Genomic DNA, 15,268 nt, shown 5'->3' with positions numbered 1-15,268 from the left:
GGATTCCCAATCTCTTCCTCGGACCTAATAAGTAATAACCCCCAAAGGATATATATTTCACGAAAACTGGGGGAGTTATTGGGTATTTATCCGAAGCTTCGGTCGTTTTTACGTCCTACGTGGATAGTTCGGCACCTCATTCCTAGTCTCTCGCGAGTCGTGGTCCCACCACCCGCCGCCCAGTGTTTAGCCGCCACGTTTCGGTCGGCGAAGGTCGGCAGAAAATCCACAACCCGCCGCGATCAACGCTGCTGCGGAACCTCGTGCCGCTCACCGGTTACCAGGGAACAGCTAGTAATCTCCACCCCTATTTACTAAGATGCCCTTGCCTCGCTTTAATTAGCGTAATTGTGAGTCATATAGCTTACGTTCGGGAACAAAATTAATAACGAGATCTGATTAGCAACATAATCTACTAAATATTTTTACAACATTAATGATATTAGTTGTGAATATCTTTTTAAACACGGTAGAAAAATCCCAGTAACGTTGGTCTTAAAGTTAAAGAGTGCCCCGTTTGCAATAATAGGGGTAATAATTTAATTAAAAGTTTAGGATATTTTATTATCATACTCCCATGAATAAAATCGGCTCTTTTTTTCTTTCAATTATTTTTTACTTCTAAAGTCGGAAGGTGGGCACTGAGAAGAAGGGCACTCTAATAAGCAGCGAGAAATTTAACACCGCCAAGGAAAAGGGCGGGATTCACTGGACACAGCTGGATCCTTTTGGCGAAATATATCGGCAAGATTGGATTTTTCGCCCGCTTCTTGTCGATATATGCTGTAAGTGTGAGTTCTCTTCTTACTTGTGGATGCTGGCCTTGAGATTTTTGTGTTGGTATTGGTGGTAGGTTGCGATCTCTTCCCTGCGAGTTGGGTTTGATCTATTTGTGTCGTATAAAAAAGGGAACTTGGGAATGTTGAATCTTTATCGCGTTTTATCCTAGGGCGTTTCTATTTTGAGTTAAGAAATATGATTTGTTTTGATATCTGAGCAAACCTTTTGGTTTATTTTGTTTAGGATTTATATTGTGGGTTGAATTCTGATCTTTTATTCGTTCTTTCCATAAACATTGCTACAAGGTTGGTCTTCTGGTTTGCTTCTATGTTATTGCGTCAATTTGGTATTGCTCTGTGGATGCAATCTGGTGCATAGTCGCAGGAATAATAGAAAGATCTTTTTTGCCTTTCCATAGGGTTGTATGATCTATTTCTTCCCACGATTAGAGTTCTCCAAATTCTATTATCAGATATTGCAACTTAAATTGGTATACATTCTGCATCATATATTGTTGGTCTCATTGAATTTGCTTCTCTATATATTGTTATATATTTATGGCAGTTGGAGTTAAGTTCCTCTGAAGTCTAATACAGTAGCTGATCAAGTGTTAGACTTCAAGTTGTGATCACAAGAACACTGTTTATGTGTTTGGGGATGATAGAGTTGCATTTGAGATGAGGAAGTGGTTCCAAAAACATCGAGGCGATAAAGTGCAATTGGCACCTGAAAGGGATATGGAGAGTGGGAAGAATGGCCAGAAGACTCAGATTGAAGAGGCTCCTTCTAATGCCACTAAGCAGAAGGTGGCTGCTGCTAAGGAGTACATTGAAAATCACTACAAGGCCCAGATGAAGAACCTACAAGATCGAAAGGAGAGGTAAATACTTAACTCCAGCTAAACTTATGAAATTTGAAAGGGATCTTGGATAAATGTCAGTCAATCAATTGGTGATGATTTTATCAAGGCTGCTTTAAAAGCTTCTTTTGCTCTTCTATCTGTGAGCCAGGCGCTGGGTCTTGGAGAGGAAGCTTGCAGATGCTGACGTTTCGCCGGAAGAGCAAATCAATCTTATAAAGCACTTAGAGAGAAAGGAAACTGAATACATGCGTCTCCGAAGGCATAAGATGGGTGTTGATGATTTTGAACTGCTGACTATCATTGGCAATGGGGCATTTGGTGAGGTTGGTGATCTCTTTAATATTCTTCTAGTTTAGTTTTATTTTATTAGGCACCTGGAAGTGTTAATCACATATTCTAAATTTGGCTTATCAACTTCTTGCATCAACATGTAACTATACAGGTCAGGCTCTGTAGAGAGAAGACGACTAAGCAAGTATATGCTATGAAAAAACTTAAGAAGTCTGAAATGCTTCGTAGGGGCCAGGTATCCAGGCATTGGTCATGCCTCCTCCTATATTTCTGTAGTCCTAGTATTCTGCTAACATTTTAGTACTTCCATTTCAGGTGGAACATGTAAAAGCTGAAAGAAATCTTCTTGCAGAGGTTGACAGTGCGTGTATAGTCAAACTCTACTGCTCTTTTCAAGATGAAGAGTATCTGTATCTTGTCATGGAATATCTTCCTGGTGGAGATATGATGATGTTACTTATGCGGAAGGAGACGTTGACAGAAGATGAAGCCAGATTCTATATTGGGCAGACAGTACTCGCAATAGAATCCATTCACAAACACAATTACATTCATAGGCAGGTTTTTAGTGTTATTTTACATAGTTTGAGCTTTACTCTATTGGTAGGTCCTCTTTGTCATCTAGATTGTTAATTATCAGTATCTCGGATGTTTCATTTCTTAATAGGGATATCAAGCCTGACAATTTGTTGCTGGATAAAAACGGCCATATGAAACTTTCGGATTTTGGATTGTGCAAACCCCTAGATTGCAGTAGCTTTCCAAATCTCAGTGAACTAAACAATTCTATGGAGAAAAATCTCATGTCTTCACTAGAGAGGGATAAACAGTTAAACACCTCCCCAGCACCACCCAAGCGATCACAACAAGAGCAATTGCAACACTGGCAAAAGAACCGGAGGACACTGGTCAGAACCTGTTTTTATCATTTCTCCTAAACTGTCCTTCCTATTGCTCTGCGTGATTTTGGTTTAGTATGCAGAATAATATACAGCTTGAGTAAGACCAAGAAAAAAGTCACTAAAAAATGATCATTTCGTTTCAGAGTTGATGTTTACCTATCAATAAAAATCATCGATATGTAATCCCAATGCAGATTTTATTTTGATATGTCAGGCTTATTCGACTGTGGGTACGCCTGACTACATTGCTCCAGAAGTGCTGTTGAAGAAAGGATATGGATTTGAGTGTGATTGGTATGCTTGAATATTTATTTACTTCAGTCAATCAATTTTATTTTCCCTGATAGTTTGCAATTCTAGGTGGTCACTTGGAGCGATCATGTATGAGATGCTAGTTGGTTACCCGCCATTTTATTCCGAGGAACGAATGTCAACATGTAGAAAGGTAAAAATGCAGCTGTATGCTATATTGAGTCTTTCAGTTTGGTCTTTGAAAAGCATATGGTGTTGAGAGAACTTAATAGTTGGTACTAGCAAATATCTTGGTATGTACTATAGCAATTTGCCTTTTTCTTTTCCTAATTTTGTGCATTGTTATAAAATAACTTATATTGCGCAGATTGTCAATTGGAGAACTTATCTAAGATTCCCTGAGGAGGCAAAGCTTTCAGCAGATGCTAAAGATCTTATCTGCAAATTACTGTGCAATGTTGATCAGAGGCTTGGAACAAAAGGAGCCCATGAGATAAAAGTATGATCCTTACCCATATCTTCTTTTCACTGTAATTAGCCTGCCGGTGGAATGAAGAGTTTGAAATTTGGATCAATTTAGGCACATCCATGGTTTAACGGCATTCAGTGGGACAAGCTATATCAGATGGAGGCTGCCTTTATACCTGAGGTTAATGATGAGTTGGATACACAAAACTTTGAGAAGTTTGAGGAGGTAAAGTACTATGATTGATGAGCTGCAATGCCAGTCCCTTCGCATTTATTGGCTTCGTGCTTCAAGTGATACAATATTCTTCGTAATTTGCCTGCCATGTTTTGGCTTTATTATTGAGATATTTTCAAATGCTCTTAGCATATCGTTGAGATTTCAGATCTTTCTTTTGGATCATATATACACAACTTTAATGGAAATTGAAAACTTTGTGAATGTTTATTTTTTAATTACTTCTACATAAGCTAATTATTCATTGTCTTGATACAGAGTACTTCTCTGCAAACTTCATCTAAATCTGGTCCCGGGAAAAAGGTATTATTAGATTTTTTCATCCTCAAACCACCTTCCTTTTGACTTTGTGCATATTACTCGGTATTTACTCTCCTATGCTCGATTAAATATTAATTACTTATGAAATACTTTTTGGTTCTTGCAGATGCTTTCATCAAAGGATGTTAATTTTGTTGGTTACACATACAAGAACTTTGAAATCGTGAATGACCACAATGTTCCAGGCCTTGGTACTTCCTCCTCAAGTTTTCAATTCATCATGCATTTGCACACATGCATACATGATCACACGCTTTATCAGTATATTGACATGTTTTGTCCATCAATTTTTTTTCGACAGCAGAATTAAAGAAAAAGAGTAACAAGCCTAAAAGACCATCGATCAAGACTTTGTTTGGTAACTGTCTCCATCAAATCTAATCCATCTAGTTCATACTACAAGTTGTTCTAAGATTCATTCTTTGTTTGGTTTCAGAGGCCGAAGCCACTTCAGATCAGTCCATTCCAGGAAGCTTTCTGAGCCTTTTGCCTCCACAATTTGTCTCTGAGAGCCCTGAGCCATCACCTACTTCCAGTAGATCTTCATCTCTTCAACCTTTACCTCGGCGTAGATAACTAAGAGGAGCTTCCCAAGTAATTGTCTATAGCTGAATCATAGCAAAGGAGTAAAAATATTCTCTTGTAATTGGCTAAGATTTGAGCCTCTGATACTAGCAATCATGTGAGCTTGTATATAAGTGGAGTGGTGATTGTCATATGGATCTAAGTGATGATCAAATTGTAATTTTTGTTTTGGTTTTTTAATGATTTGAATAAAAAAGAAGTAATTGTAAGTACAAGTAATTGGTTGCGTGGACTTTCTTAATTGTAGAATGGTACACTCTGTTATGCATCAGATCAGATAAAAGAACAGAGTAAGTAGGCCACGAGTTATCCGTGATATCTACCAAACCTCAACTTCCGTTTCCTTGATGGTGCAAGCCGGCCGGATGAATCAACGTACTCACCCACTCACCAGGCGACACGTGCCAATAACACTTGGTGGGACCCATTTTTTTTTTAATTTTTATAATTGTATCTCGTCTTTGAGGAGTCCGATGACTCCGCTTTAAACTAGAACGCGATGCCCCTCGCCTTCCTCCTCCGTCCCTCCACCGCCGCGGCCGCCGCCGCCGCTGCAACTGCCGCTGCCGCCTTCTTTCTCCTCCGCATCCGTCGCCCCCCGACGAACCGTCGATTTTTCTCTTCCCTTAGGAGCGCTATGGACGGGTGCCGGAATTCTACCCTCCTCGTTATCTCCGCCAAATCCCCCGAAGAAGACGTCCTTGCCCGGTCGCTGATTTCCAAGAGTAGGACCCTAAAGCTGGGAGATGAAGAGGAGATCAGGGTTTTGTTGGGCTCCGAGGTGGACTCCACCAACCATTCTACTTTCGCGGCTCAGCTCTACATGGAGGCCCTCTCGGCGAGCCGCTTCGGGAGGTTTCTCATCTGGTCCCCGAGGCTTTCTTCCACCCACGACCTCGTTACGAAGTGAGCAAATTCCTATCTTTTCAACGAATTCTTATTGTTTAAGACTTCCTACGATCCTATGGTTTTTATTTTCTTTCATTTAGATTGTAAAGCTATCGACTGCAGGAATTTCCATGATCTCCCACTTGGTACAGTTTGTCTTGCGGACATTCAGTTTAAAGGAAGAGGTTTGTGATTCTTGTTGGATTTTTGTTGTGAAATTTGATAAAGAAGTGATCTTGGATGGTGAGTTTTTGTAGGTCGGGCGAAGAATGTGTGGGAATCACCGGCTGGTTGCCTTCTGTTCTCTTTTACATTGCAGATGGAGGATGGACATAAGCTGCCTTTCTTGCAGTATGTTGTGTCTCTTGCTCTAACTGAAGCGATCAAGGAGTTGTGCCGAGCTAAAGTAAGATTCTATTTGCTCTAGGTTAATTTCTTATATTGGCAATCGTTGGTTTATTATGTTGCATACCAATATGAATTTGTTTGGCCTTGGAATGTATGTAAAGTTTACTACGTGGTAATTTTGATTCAAATATAATGAAATTTCAGGGATTGACACAATTGGATGTAAGAATAAAGTGGCCCAATGATATTTATCTTAACGGGCTTAAAGTTGGAGGCATCCTTTGTACTTCAACCTACCGATCAAAATGTTTCAATGTTTGTGCTGGTAAACAGGTCTCACTTTCTTGCAAATTTGTTCAGGTTAATGACTCCATGTACCAATTGGTATTGTAGATTTCATTGTGAATCCTCCATTTTCTTATCTTTATTATTGCAAGGATTTGGACTGATTTCTGGTGGATTTTTTACTAGGTTGCATCAAATTGTATGAACTTGCATTTGTTTTGTGGAGCCTTATTTACTTCATGTTGTGTATCAGTTGACCTTTACGTGATGATGATGACTTTAAAAATCAGAAAACATATGTGATAACTGGGATGGAGAGACAGAGAGTTACTCTCTCTTTTTCTGGTCTAATCAATTAACATTGTGGACTTCATATTCTTGAGTTGCTAGTTGCTTATGTGGTTTGTTTAGCTGAAATTATATATGACTTATCTGAAAAGGTGCCTGAATTTCTTTTAGGTATTGGATTAAATGTGGATAACGAGAAGCCCACTACATGCTTGAATGCGGCTCTCCAGGAAGTAAAATCCACTTCACATGGACTTAAGAGGGAAGAAATACTTGCTTATTTTTTTAATAAATTTGAAAATCTATTGGAGATATTCTTGAATCAAGGTAACTAGCAACTTAATGGTTTCTATATAACCAGTTCAGATTATATAACTGTGGTAATTAAAATGCCCTGTTTCTTTGCTCTTCTTTTTCAGGCTTTCAGGTTCTTGAGGAGCTGTACTGTACGACATGGCTTCACAGGTTGAAGAAATTTAACAATTATTGTAGTTCATTATGCTTATGCAGATAAAAATGATATATCTGGTGCATAGGTGTCTTTCTATTCTGTAACTCCATATTCTGCATTTAAGGCTGTTGTAGTTGAAGGCATTTTCCTTGAAAATGTACAGATGTACAACTATTTGTTTCTGCCTCTCTATTGAGATATCATCGCGATGCCTTTGCTAAGGTAATCTTTGTTATGTATGCAGTGGCCAAAAAGTTGTCATACAAGAAAAACATGAGGGACAACCTGTAGAAGATACTGTAGTTACAATTCAGGTGGATTCAAATGGTAGCATTTGTAAAGTTATTTTCATTCATTTAATTTTTGTAGCATCATACAGGGTTTGACATCCTCTGGATATTTACTGGCTACTGATGAGGACAACAAGACTTATGAGCTGCACCCTGATGGCAATAGGTATACCTATTATCTATTCTTTCAGTTCTCCATATACAACAATGGATTTTAATTATTGACTTTAATGCATATTCTAGATGAAATTTTGTGAAAAACGAGCAGAAACTTTACGAAGGAGATAGGACATGCTAGACACTAGAAAAGCGTTCACTTATCTAGAACTTAAGGGGCTGTTAGGATGGTCTCAGCAACTAGTGATGATTAAGATGAGCCAAAGATGGCAGACATTCTAGATGGGATGAAGATTTTTGTCACGCAATAGATTCTGCACACTCTTCTAAGCATGCTTGAAAGCTGCCAACTGCTAAATATATTGATTGGAATAATTGGATATTCCTCTTGTGATCATGAGCATAAACTGATTTTATAATCCTAACTTTATTTTCTTTAAAGCTACCGTTGTTGCAAATTCATTTACCTTTGATCTTGGATTGGTGCCATGGTAAAAATATCTGCTTGAGGTTTTTAAAATTTAAGTATATAAAACTATCAGTGATACCTAGCCAATCATAGTATCTTATCCGTCATATGTGTTGCAGCTTTGATTTCTTCAAAGGACTTGTCAGGAGGAAGATGGAGTGAAGCAAAAATAATACCATCAATAGAAGCATTGGATTACATTTGATGAAGCAAAGTTGGGTCACTTTCTCAAATTAACCATGCTGCACTGATCCTGGACAATGTTGAATTGGCATTTGGCACTCGGGCCTTCTGACTAATTTACCAAATGAGTTAAATGAATTGTATTCTTCAAGCATGTATAATTTTGTAGAAAAGTGCATCTGGGTTGATGATTCAACTTTTTCATTATATGTAGACTACCAAAAATATGATGGCTGTATAGTTTGTTTCCTATTCTTATAGATTGGAATAATGATTTATTCTTCATGGAGAAGGATTTTTTTTTTGTTTTGTTTTGTGTTTTGAAATATTATATTTTATGTCTCCTCTTCTTGAGGTGTGTTTTCCTTGCAAAATGAAAGAACTGGTGCACTAGCAGATGGACTTGCAAGAATCCGAAAACCAGGTAAATTTGTATATTTTTTGTAATGAGCAAAGGAGGCGCAAATTTAATGGAAACATTGCCTTCTAAATAACGCTGAAAGAAAGTGTTATTTAATTTCAGGAACCATTTTATTGGAAACAATTTGATGCAGAAAAGAACTTGGTTAAGGAAAAAAAATATATACTTGGGAGGGTATTATGGGAAAGAAGGTTAGGTATTACACATGCCGTTTCTTACTGGAAAATTAGATCAATGAAACCGAGGATTGAAGCGGAGTGGCAGGGAGTCTTCGTTCTTGAATATTTTTGTTTTTCTTTGAGAAAGATATGGACGTTCATGAATTAAAAAGTGGGGCCCGTAACAATGGCCTTTAAGGCTTAAAAAAAAAAGCCTTGTATTCTATCTTTTTATCCTGTTCTCTGGCTTCCGCTCCTCCCCCAGTGACCGGTGTGCTGTTTCGGTAGTTGGTAATATTTGCCCCTTTGGGTGGTAGAGTATCTGTGGCTCTTCGATCATTCTGCGGGAAAAACTTCACGGCTTTACATCTCTTTTCTCGAAGCAAGTTTCAATCTTTTTCTTGCTGGTACTCGAAAGATGCTATGTTTTTATTGGATTTTTGTGTTTTCGTGATGTATAGTGTTTTTTTTTTTAAAAAAAATTTCATTTCGTAGTTCTTCTTTCCTTTTTGACCTAAGTCTTAGTAGTTCTCGATTATACTTATTCGCGGAACATATTCTTTTCTTGTTGATAGAATACCCTACATCTGTTGAATTACTATTTTTGCAACTCAGGCGATGGAGCACAAAGATTCTGTCGTGTCTGCTGAATGGCTGCATGCGAGGCTGGGAGATCCTGATGTAAAGGTGAAAAACGGCTCCTTTGCATTGACTCATTTTGGATTAGAAAGTTTCCATTTTGTGTTGTAATGCCGTTTCTTTTGATTGGGAACATGTTTGGCGTAAGGTTATCGAGATTGTCAAGATGGGACTTGTTGCAATTACTTTTGAGGGGAAAGATGGAATGAGAAAGGGCATCGATAACCTAGGTAGAGAGAGAGAGAAAGGTGGATCTTTTTTTTTTTCTTTGAAAACAAAGTCTCACCTTAGACATTTTTCAAACAGGTGGATCAATCCTATATCTTGCTGTGGATAAGTGGATTATGATGTTATAAAGTTGAGTAATAAGAGAGTGAATATCAGGATTGATGCCAAAAGCACCCTGACTTTCGTGTGTTTCTTTCATACGTTTATGCACAGAGATACCTCTGGTGTATCCTTCTCCTTTGTCCAAAAATGTAATTTATAGTAAAGCTGTGAATATCTGACATTGTCAGTCAATACTTGATGCACAAATGATTAGTTCAGAATCTTCAGGAAATGGATTATCTTTATTGCTCTCAGTTAAGTGGTCTTACTGGAGCTTCCCTTCTCAGGCTTTAATTCATTCTGTTTGATGTATTTCAGTATAGAATTCCTAAATGGTCACTATGAAGAACTTGCTAGCTGTAATATCTCTGAAGTTCTTTGTTTCTTTCACTAAATTGAATTGTAGTGAAGAATATATGGGATGTTTATCTATTGATCTCATAGTTCCCTTTGGTGATGGCACATAAACGGCAATTACTGTTAATAATTATATTGTTTTCCGACTTGCTAGACTATATCAATGTGGTTCATGTTCTAATCAAGTACTTATTACTTATATTGATGATTTTGCAACAAGCTTAGAACCTAATTATGTCATATTTTATATCAAGAGGGTATTATGTCCTTTCTTATTGTCTTCCTTCTAATACCATTTCTATATTTTTGCATCTGTTTAGGTATTGGATGCTTCTTGGTATATGCCAGATGAGCAAAAGGATCCATTTCAAGAATATCAGGTCCTGTTAATTTGATGCTTCGCAAAAGTTCTCACCACGACATTTATTACTGTTTTATACCACTTTTTAGGTTCTTCATTGCTTTAAATTGTGCACCAACTATTTGTGATGGACAGTTAGCCAAACTCAAACATTTGACTATCATATATTGGGACTGTTTCAATATGGAATTTGTAGCATATATTTTGGACAATATGTCGTAATTGTGCAATTACAATATTTTGGTGTTTATTCCCAATGTTCCGATCATTCTTAGTTTCTTACAGACAATAACCTCTAATTTTTATTCAGGTGGCTCACATTCCTGGCACACTTTTCTTTGATATTGATGGCATAACTGACCGGACATCTAATGTGAGACTAGTTTTCTGCTTTGTGCTTTGCATACTCTTTCCTATATTTAAATTGATCAATGACATTTCACCGTATGTTAGATTTAATTATAGATGGTACTACTCATCCTGCCTCATGATGCTATACCCTGGATGCTTTGCCAGTTGACTCACTTTTGTGGCGAACCTTTCCTTCTTAACTCACTCATTTTAAATTGATCAATGCCATTCCATTATATGTTAGAGTTCATTTATGATGATACTACTCATCCTGCCTTAGGATGGATTATGTCCAGCTTGCATCCAGATTATCAAAGTTTGGAGTCAATTTCCAGTACAGCTGTGTGAATTTGTCCTTCTATTTTGCTTAAGCTTATTATTTGCCAAGTAAATCTATATACTGATACTAATTGACGAAAATTAAATGAGAAAGTGACCATGATCAGCAGTATTTAGACATTCTGGATTATGAACACAACTCAGATTTTACTCCCACTCTTATCCTTTTACTATTTTTGCAGCAAAGCAAGTAGCAAGTTGTACTCTTCATCTTCCTACATCTGATTTTCTTTCAATAAATTTGAACTTTCTGTATTTAGTTCAGAATTCTTAAACTACTTTATTTCCTTCAATGAAGATCGGTTAAGAAAGGGTTGATAAAAGTGAGTCATCAGCTTACAGGATTCATCCCAGCAAATTCTGTAAGAAATTCAAAGAAACTCTTAATTGTATTAAAACTTGAAAGCTCACTATTTAACTGGGAGCCCACATACCTAAAACAGAACCTTTAGGTGACTCCTGCTTGGCATGAATAATAAATGATTATGTACATATAATCTAATAGTTTATCTAATGAATCTCTACATTTAACTGTATTTTGAGTGAATGATTGGAATCTTGATTTAAATCGACTCCATCTGATTCTAAACTTTCTGTTCTTTGACATACTTGTTGCAAATATTAATGTGTATCATTTGTACTAGTTGCCAGTTGCCACACATGCTGCCATCAGAAGAAGCTTTTGCAGCAGCAATTTCTGCTCTTGGTATTACGAACAAGGACAAAGTAATAGTTTATGATGGAAAAGGCTTATACAGTGCTGCACGTGTTTGGTGGTATGCTAAATTCACCCTTTCCAGATGAACAATCCAACTGTCTTTCAATGTTGGTGTACCATCATAGATATGCCATTACATCAATATGCATTGTTTGTGGGAACTAAGTCTAATAGTTGAGAGAAATGGATGAAATCTTATAAAAAGTCTTCGCCATTAAGAAGTTTCTTATTTAATTCATTAGGAAAATCAGATGCACCATATTAGCTACACTAAATACTCCAATCCTGAAAAAGGAAGAAGAACATCAGAGTTAGTGTGCAATTTTAAGCTCCATACTAGTTTAGTTATCAAGATTTGAGTTGAAATTGTTACATCTCTTGGAAGGATAACTGTTTACATGCTATCTTATCATGTAAAACAAATACTCTTTACATGCTCCAAGGCATCTTACCTTTGAAATCCTATAAGATTACTGTCTATCTGTTTTTTTGATAGTTTTCAGCATTCGTGTGCATTATTTGAGTTGACAAGAAATCAAACTTCATTACATCCACCAAGCGCAATGTAATGAATTTGAAGATGTTTGACTGATGATCAGGATGTTCCGAGTTTTTGGACATGATCAGGTTTGGGTATTGGACGGAGGTTTACCACAATGGCAGGCTTCTGGATTTGATGTCAAATCTTGTTCCTCCGGAGATGCAATTTTGAAAGCTAATGCTGCTAACAAGGCTGTTGAAATGGCTTATCATGGAGAATTGGTGAGTTACATATTATACAGTCTATTTGATAATGTGGTGGCCCATTTTCTTTTGGGTACGTATCTTGCACATGTCTATTGCTCCAAAGAATATTATTTAGGCAGTATATGACACTTTTGAAGTTAATGAACACGAACTTTGTCCTTCATGTTTGATATGGAAATTGTGTTTGCTGAAGACTTATATCTGCATGTGTTGGCTAATTTTGGTTCTCTTTCTTGCAGCTGGGGTCTAGCACATTTAGTGTAAATTTCCAGCCTCATCTAATTTGGATGCTTGATAAGGTTAGAGCTTTATCATATGGAAGCACAAATGGCTTGCTCTCTTTCTTGCTGCTGAATTCTGGTTATAGTACGATCTACCTTTAACAAGGGATTTTGGTTTCTTTCTCTTCAATACCTAAAATGTGAGTTAATTGATGACAGTTAAAGTAATCAAATAGGATAAAAAGGATTCACTATTTAAATTATAAATGAGATTCACGGAAACTGGGCAATTATTATACAGGACTATGCGATTAGCAATTTAGCATGCTTGAATTTGATGCTATTAATGCCTAAAGTACAACTGGAAAATGATTGCAAATCCAGTAATTCAATGATTTCTAGATGCACCTTGATTATGTACATCTTGTATTAATAGGATTATGATTCCAGAATTTCGTTACTATGCCTGATGTAACAGATCAAACAAAACGTCAATGCCCAGACCCACCAACATTTAGATGCTCGATCAAAGGACAGGTAACTTCTATCAATTTATCTTGCTCCATATATATACCAACATTTTGATGCAGTCGATTTCTTTGCATTATATGCTCTCTATTAAAAAGAATTGCTCATTGGCAACTCTTCTTTATATATTTGAATAATATCTTCTAAGAATTCCTTTTTCTCATAATAAGTTTGCTACCAGTTATTTAGGCCTTTGACTACTGTAGGTAAAGCTTGACTCTTGAGTAAGTAGTTGGTTGTCAGGTATAGAATATAGATGTAACCATGTGTTGGCTGACTATGCAGCATAGGAGATGCTCAGATCAATGATTTCTGTGCCAAGTGAATATTTTAAATACAGCCAGAAAAATGTTGTGCTGTCCGTTACTTTAAATAGTTAAGCAGACAATTCAATGGGAGGTTGAGATGCAGTTATGGTAAAGTTTGGCTTCTTTTATTATCTAACTTTTATTTTTCTTCCTTCAGCAGAGAAGTACTTCTTTTGGCCTATTAAGAACAAAATCTTTTCAATTGGAAACACTTCATATCACTATAAACTTTTCAATTAGAAATACTTTTAGCTTATTTTTTGTTCTTTGTTAGCTTAAAAATGTTCTGAAAATTGTTTTTAGAACAATTGTTTTTGATCCAGCATATGGTTTTGACTCTTGACAGGTTTAATGGTGTAGCTCCAGAACCACGCAAGGGAGTAAGAAGTGGGCATATACCTGGAAGTAAATGCATTCCTTTTCCCCAGGTAGGAACATTGCATGTACCGAAGATTAAAATTGGTTCCGTGACTTCCATCATTGATCCAATTTGGAGAGACAGTTAAATTTTTAATCAGTTTTAAGGGCTAAGAAAATAGTCTAGATGTTAGATAACCATGCTATAGGTCTATAGAACAAATGTGGCCCTCAAAGGCATGTTGAAGGGATATACAATTTCTGGTACCTCATCCTTATGTGATTAATTTTGATGTTAAGTAGATTGCATTTTTGCTAATTCGTTTTTGTTTTTTGTGCAAGGAGCACATTAAATATTAGTCTTAACCACTTACTATTTTGTATAAGGCTGATCTTAGGACTTGAGGCTCGAACTACATCTTATGTTTCTACTATTGACTTCTTGGATTTCTTTCCAGATGCTGGATGGTGCACATATGCTTTTGCCTGTAGATGAACTACGTAAAAACTTTGAGCGAGAAGGTGAGACTGACTGCCCTATGATGCTGTTGAAGTGTAACTTTCTCTCACTGTAGTACACAGTTCTTTGAAGCTTGGTCTCTCCCACACCTGGCGACCTTATGAAAAAGTGAAGGAAAAATATGAAATAAAAGGAAAACAAATCTATAGAGTAACTAAAGAAAGCACGAGAAAAGGACATAACTAATATGCTGGGCTGCTTGATCATTTCTTTTATTTATCTTGTTCTCAGGCATCTCTCTGGATCATCCTGTTGTCCTCTCTTGTGGATCTGGTGTGACGGCTTGCATTGTTGCCCTGGTTAGAACATATTTTCTCGTCCTCAATAGGTTTCTCTGCTTATCGGAAAACTTATTTTTTTTAATTTTAATAACGGAAAGCAGAATAACAAGTGGACTTGTATTTCAGGGTCTTTATCGGATTGGGATTCCTGATGTTCCAGTGTATGATGGGTCTTGGACTGAATGGGAAGCCCAACCAGATACCATTAAACTCACTGCGGCTTCTAACTCTTGAAATCTTGGGATATGGATCGCATTTTCATTCTCTCAGAGCATAAGTGCCAGATCTACTGCACAAAGCTGTCCTACATGTGATTTCTGGGAGTTTATGTCCTTATATTGCAAGGTGGCAATCTGAGTTAATTAAAGAAGGAAACAAGAAAATTTGTCATGGAAAACCAAACAAATATAGCTGTACGAGTTTGACAATCTAGCTATTATTCGAATCACAATTTATTGTATTGGAATTTGAAAAGTTGGAGCATTACTATGTAATCTCCCCACATCATTATGTAAGGTGACGAGCACAACTTGTAAGGTAGTGTCTTGCATACATAGGGATGATTTTATGATAAAAGAACATTTACAAATCAATTGCATAATTTTCAAGATTTTCCA

The 15,268-nt window shown here is 36.9% G+C and overlaps 3 protein-coding genes across 11 annotated transcripts; all 3 read left to right on the top strand.

The window, feature by feature from the left end:
• The first annotated feature begins 619 nt into the window (after window positions 1-619).
• Window positions 620-4,911, top strand: LOC140760845 (uncharacterized). 4 transcript variants are annotated; one of them, XM_073097882.1, is made up of 14 exons: window positions 620-791; window positions 1,345-1,660; window positions 1,791-1,965; window positions 2,085-2,168; window positions 2,249-2,490; window positions 2,601-2,841; window positions 3,050-3,129; window positions 3,196-3,280; window positions 3,455-3,586; window positions 3,668-3,781; window positions 4,049-4,093; window positions 4,218-4,302; window positions 4,416-4,469; window positions 4,548-4,911. In XM_073097882.1, exons 2-14 carry the CDS (start codon window positions 1,458-1,460, stop codon window positions 4,685-4,687), a joined length of 1,680 nt encoding a protein of 559 aa, XP_072953983.1. In that variant the 5' UTR covers window positions 620-791; window positions 1,345-1,457; the 3' UTR covers window positions 4,688-4,911. The 4 variants fall into 4 exon arrangements, with proteins under 4 accessions (XP_072953983.1, XP_072953982.1, XP_072953980.1 ...); XM_073097881.1 differs by having other exon boundaries at window positions 621-785; window positions 4,413-4,469; XM_073097879.1 differs by having other exon boundaries at window positions 621-791; window positions 4,413-4,469.
• Window positions 4,912-5,157: 246 nt separating this feature from the next.
• LOC140760846 (biotin--protein ligase 2-like) lies at window positions 5,158-8,337 on the top strand. Of its 2 annotated transcripts, none has more exons than XM_073097883.1 (9): window positions 5,158-5,602; window positions 5,708-5,769; window positions 5,842-5,990; window positions 6,137-6,257; window positions 6,677-6,832; window positions 6,925-6,970; window positions 7,201-7,270; window positions 7,336-7,412; window positions 7,952-8,332. In XM_073097883.1, the coding sequence occupies exons 1-9, from the start codon at window positions 5,196-5,198 to the stop codon at window positions 7,992-7,994; spliced, it is 1,131 nt and encodes a 376-aa protein (XP_072953984.1). In that variant the 5' UTR covers window positions 5,158-5,195; the 3' UTR covers window positions 7,995-8,332. The 2 variants fall into 2 exon arrangements, with proteins under 2 accessions (XP_072953984.1, XP_072953985.1); XM_073097884.1 differs by having other exon boundaries at window positions 5,303-5,602; window positions 5,686-5,769; window positions 7,952-8,337.
• A 479-nt stretch (window positions 8,338-8,816) lies between these two features.
• On the top strand, window positions 8,817-15,244 carry LOC140760847 (thiosulfate/3-mercaptopyruvate sulfurtransferase 1, mitochondrial-like). Of its 5 annotated transcripts, XM_073097887.1 has the most exons (13): window positions 9,234-9,281; window positions 9,382-9,463; window positions 9,540-9,817; window positions 10,241-10,300; window positions 10,592-10,654; window positions 11,623-11,747; window positions 12,289-12,451; window positions 12,676-12,735; window positions 13,136-13,194; window positions 13,840-13,921; window positions 14,309-14,372; window positions 14,602-14,669; window positions 14,778-15,244. In XM_073097887.1, the coding sequence occupies exons 3-13, from the start codon at window positions 9,770-9,772 to the stop codon at window positions 14,883-14,885; spliced, it is 900 nt and encodes a 299-aa protein (XP_072953988.1). In that variant the 5' UTR covers window positions 9,234-9,281; window positions 9,382-9,463; window positions 9,540-9,769; the 3' UTR covers window positions 14,886-15,244. The 5 variants fall into 5 exon arrangements, with proteins under 5 accessions (XP_072953989.1, XP_072953986.1, XP_072953987.1 ...); XM_073097885.1 differs by lacking the exons at window positions 9,382-9,463; window positions 9,540-9,817 and adding an exon at window positions 8,818-9,001 and having other exon boundaries at window positions 9,210-9,281; XM_073097886.1 differs by lacking the exons at window positions 9,382-9,463; window positions 9,540-9,817 and adding an exon at window positions 8,821-8,976 and having other exon boundaries at window positions 9,210-9,281.
• Window positions 15,245-15,268: the final 24 nt, after the last annotated feature.

The sequence above is a fragment of the Typha angustifolia genome, chromosome 6 (genome assembly GCF_048772165.1).
Source record: "Typha angustifolia cultivar Huaian chromosome 6, ASM4877216v1, whole genome shotgun sequence".
In the NCBI taxonomy this organism is placed as follows: Eukaryota; Viridiplantae; Streptophyta; class Magnoliopsida; order Poales; family Typhaceae; genus Typha; species Typha angustifolia.
The sequence above is the reverse complement of the archived record's forward strand: the minus strand, read 5'-3'. Positions and strand labels throughout refer to the sequence as shown.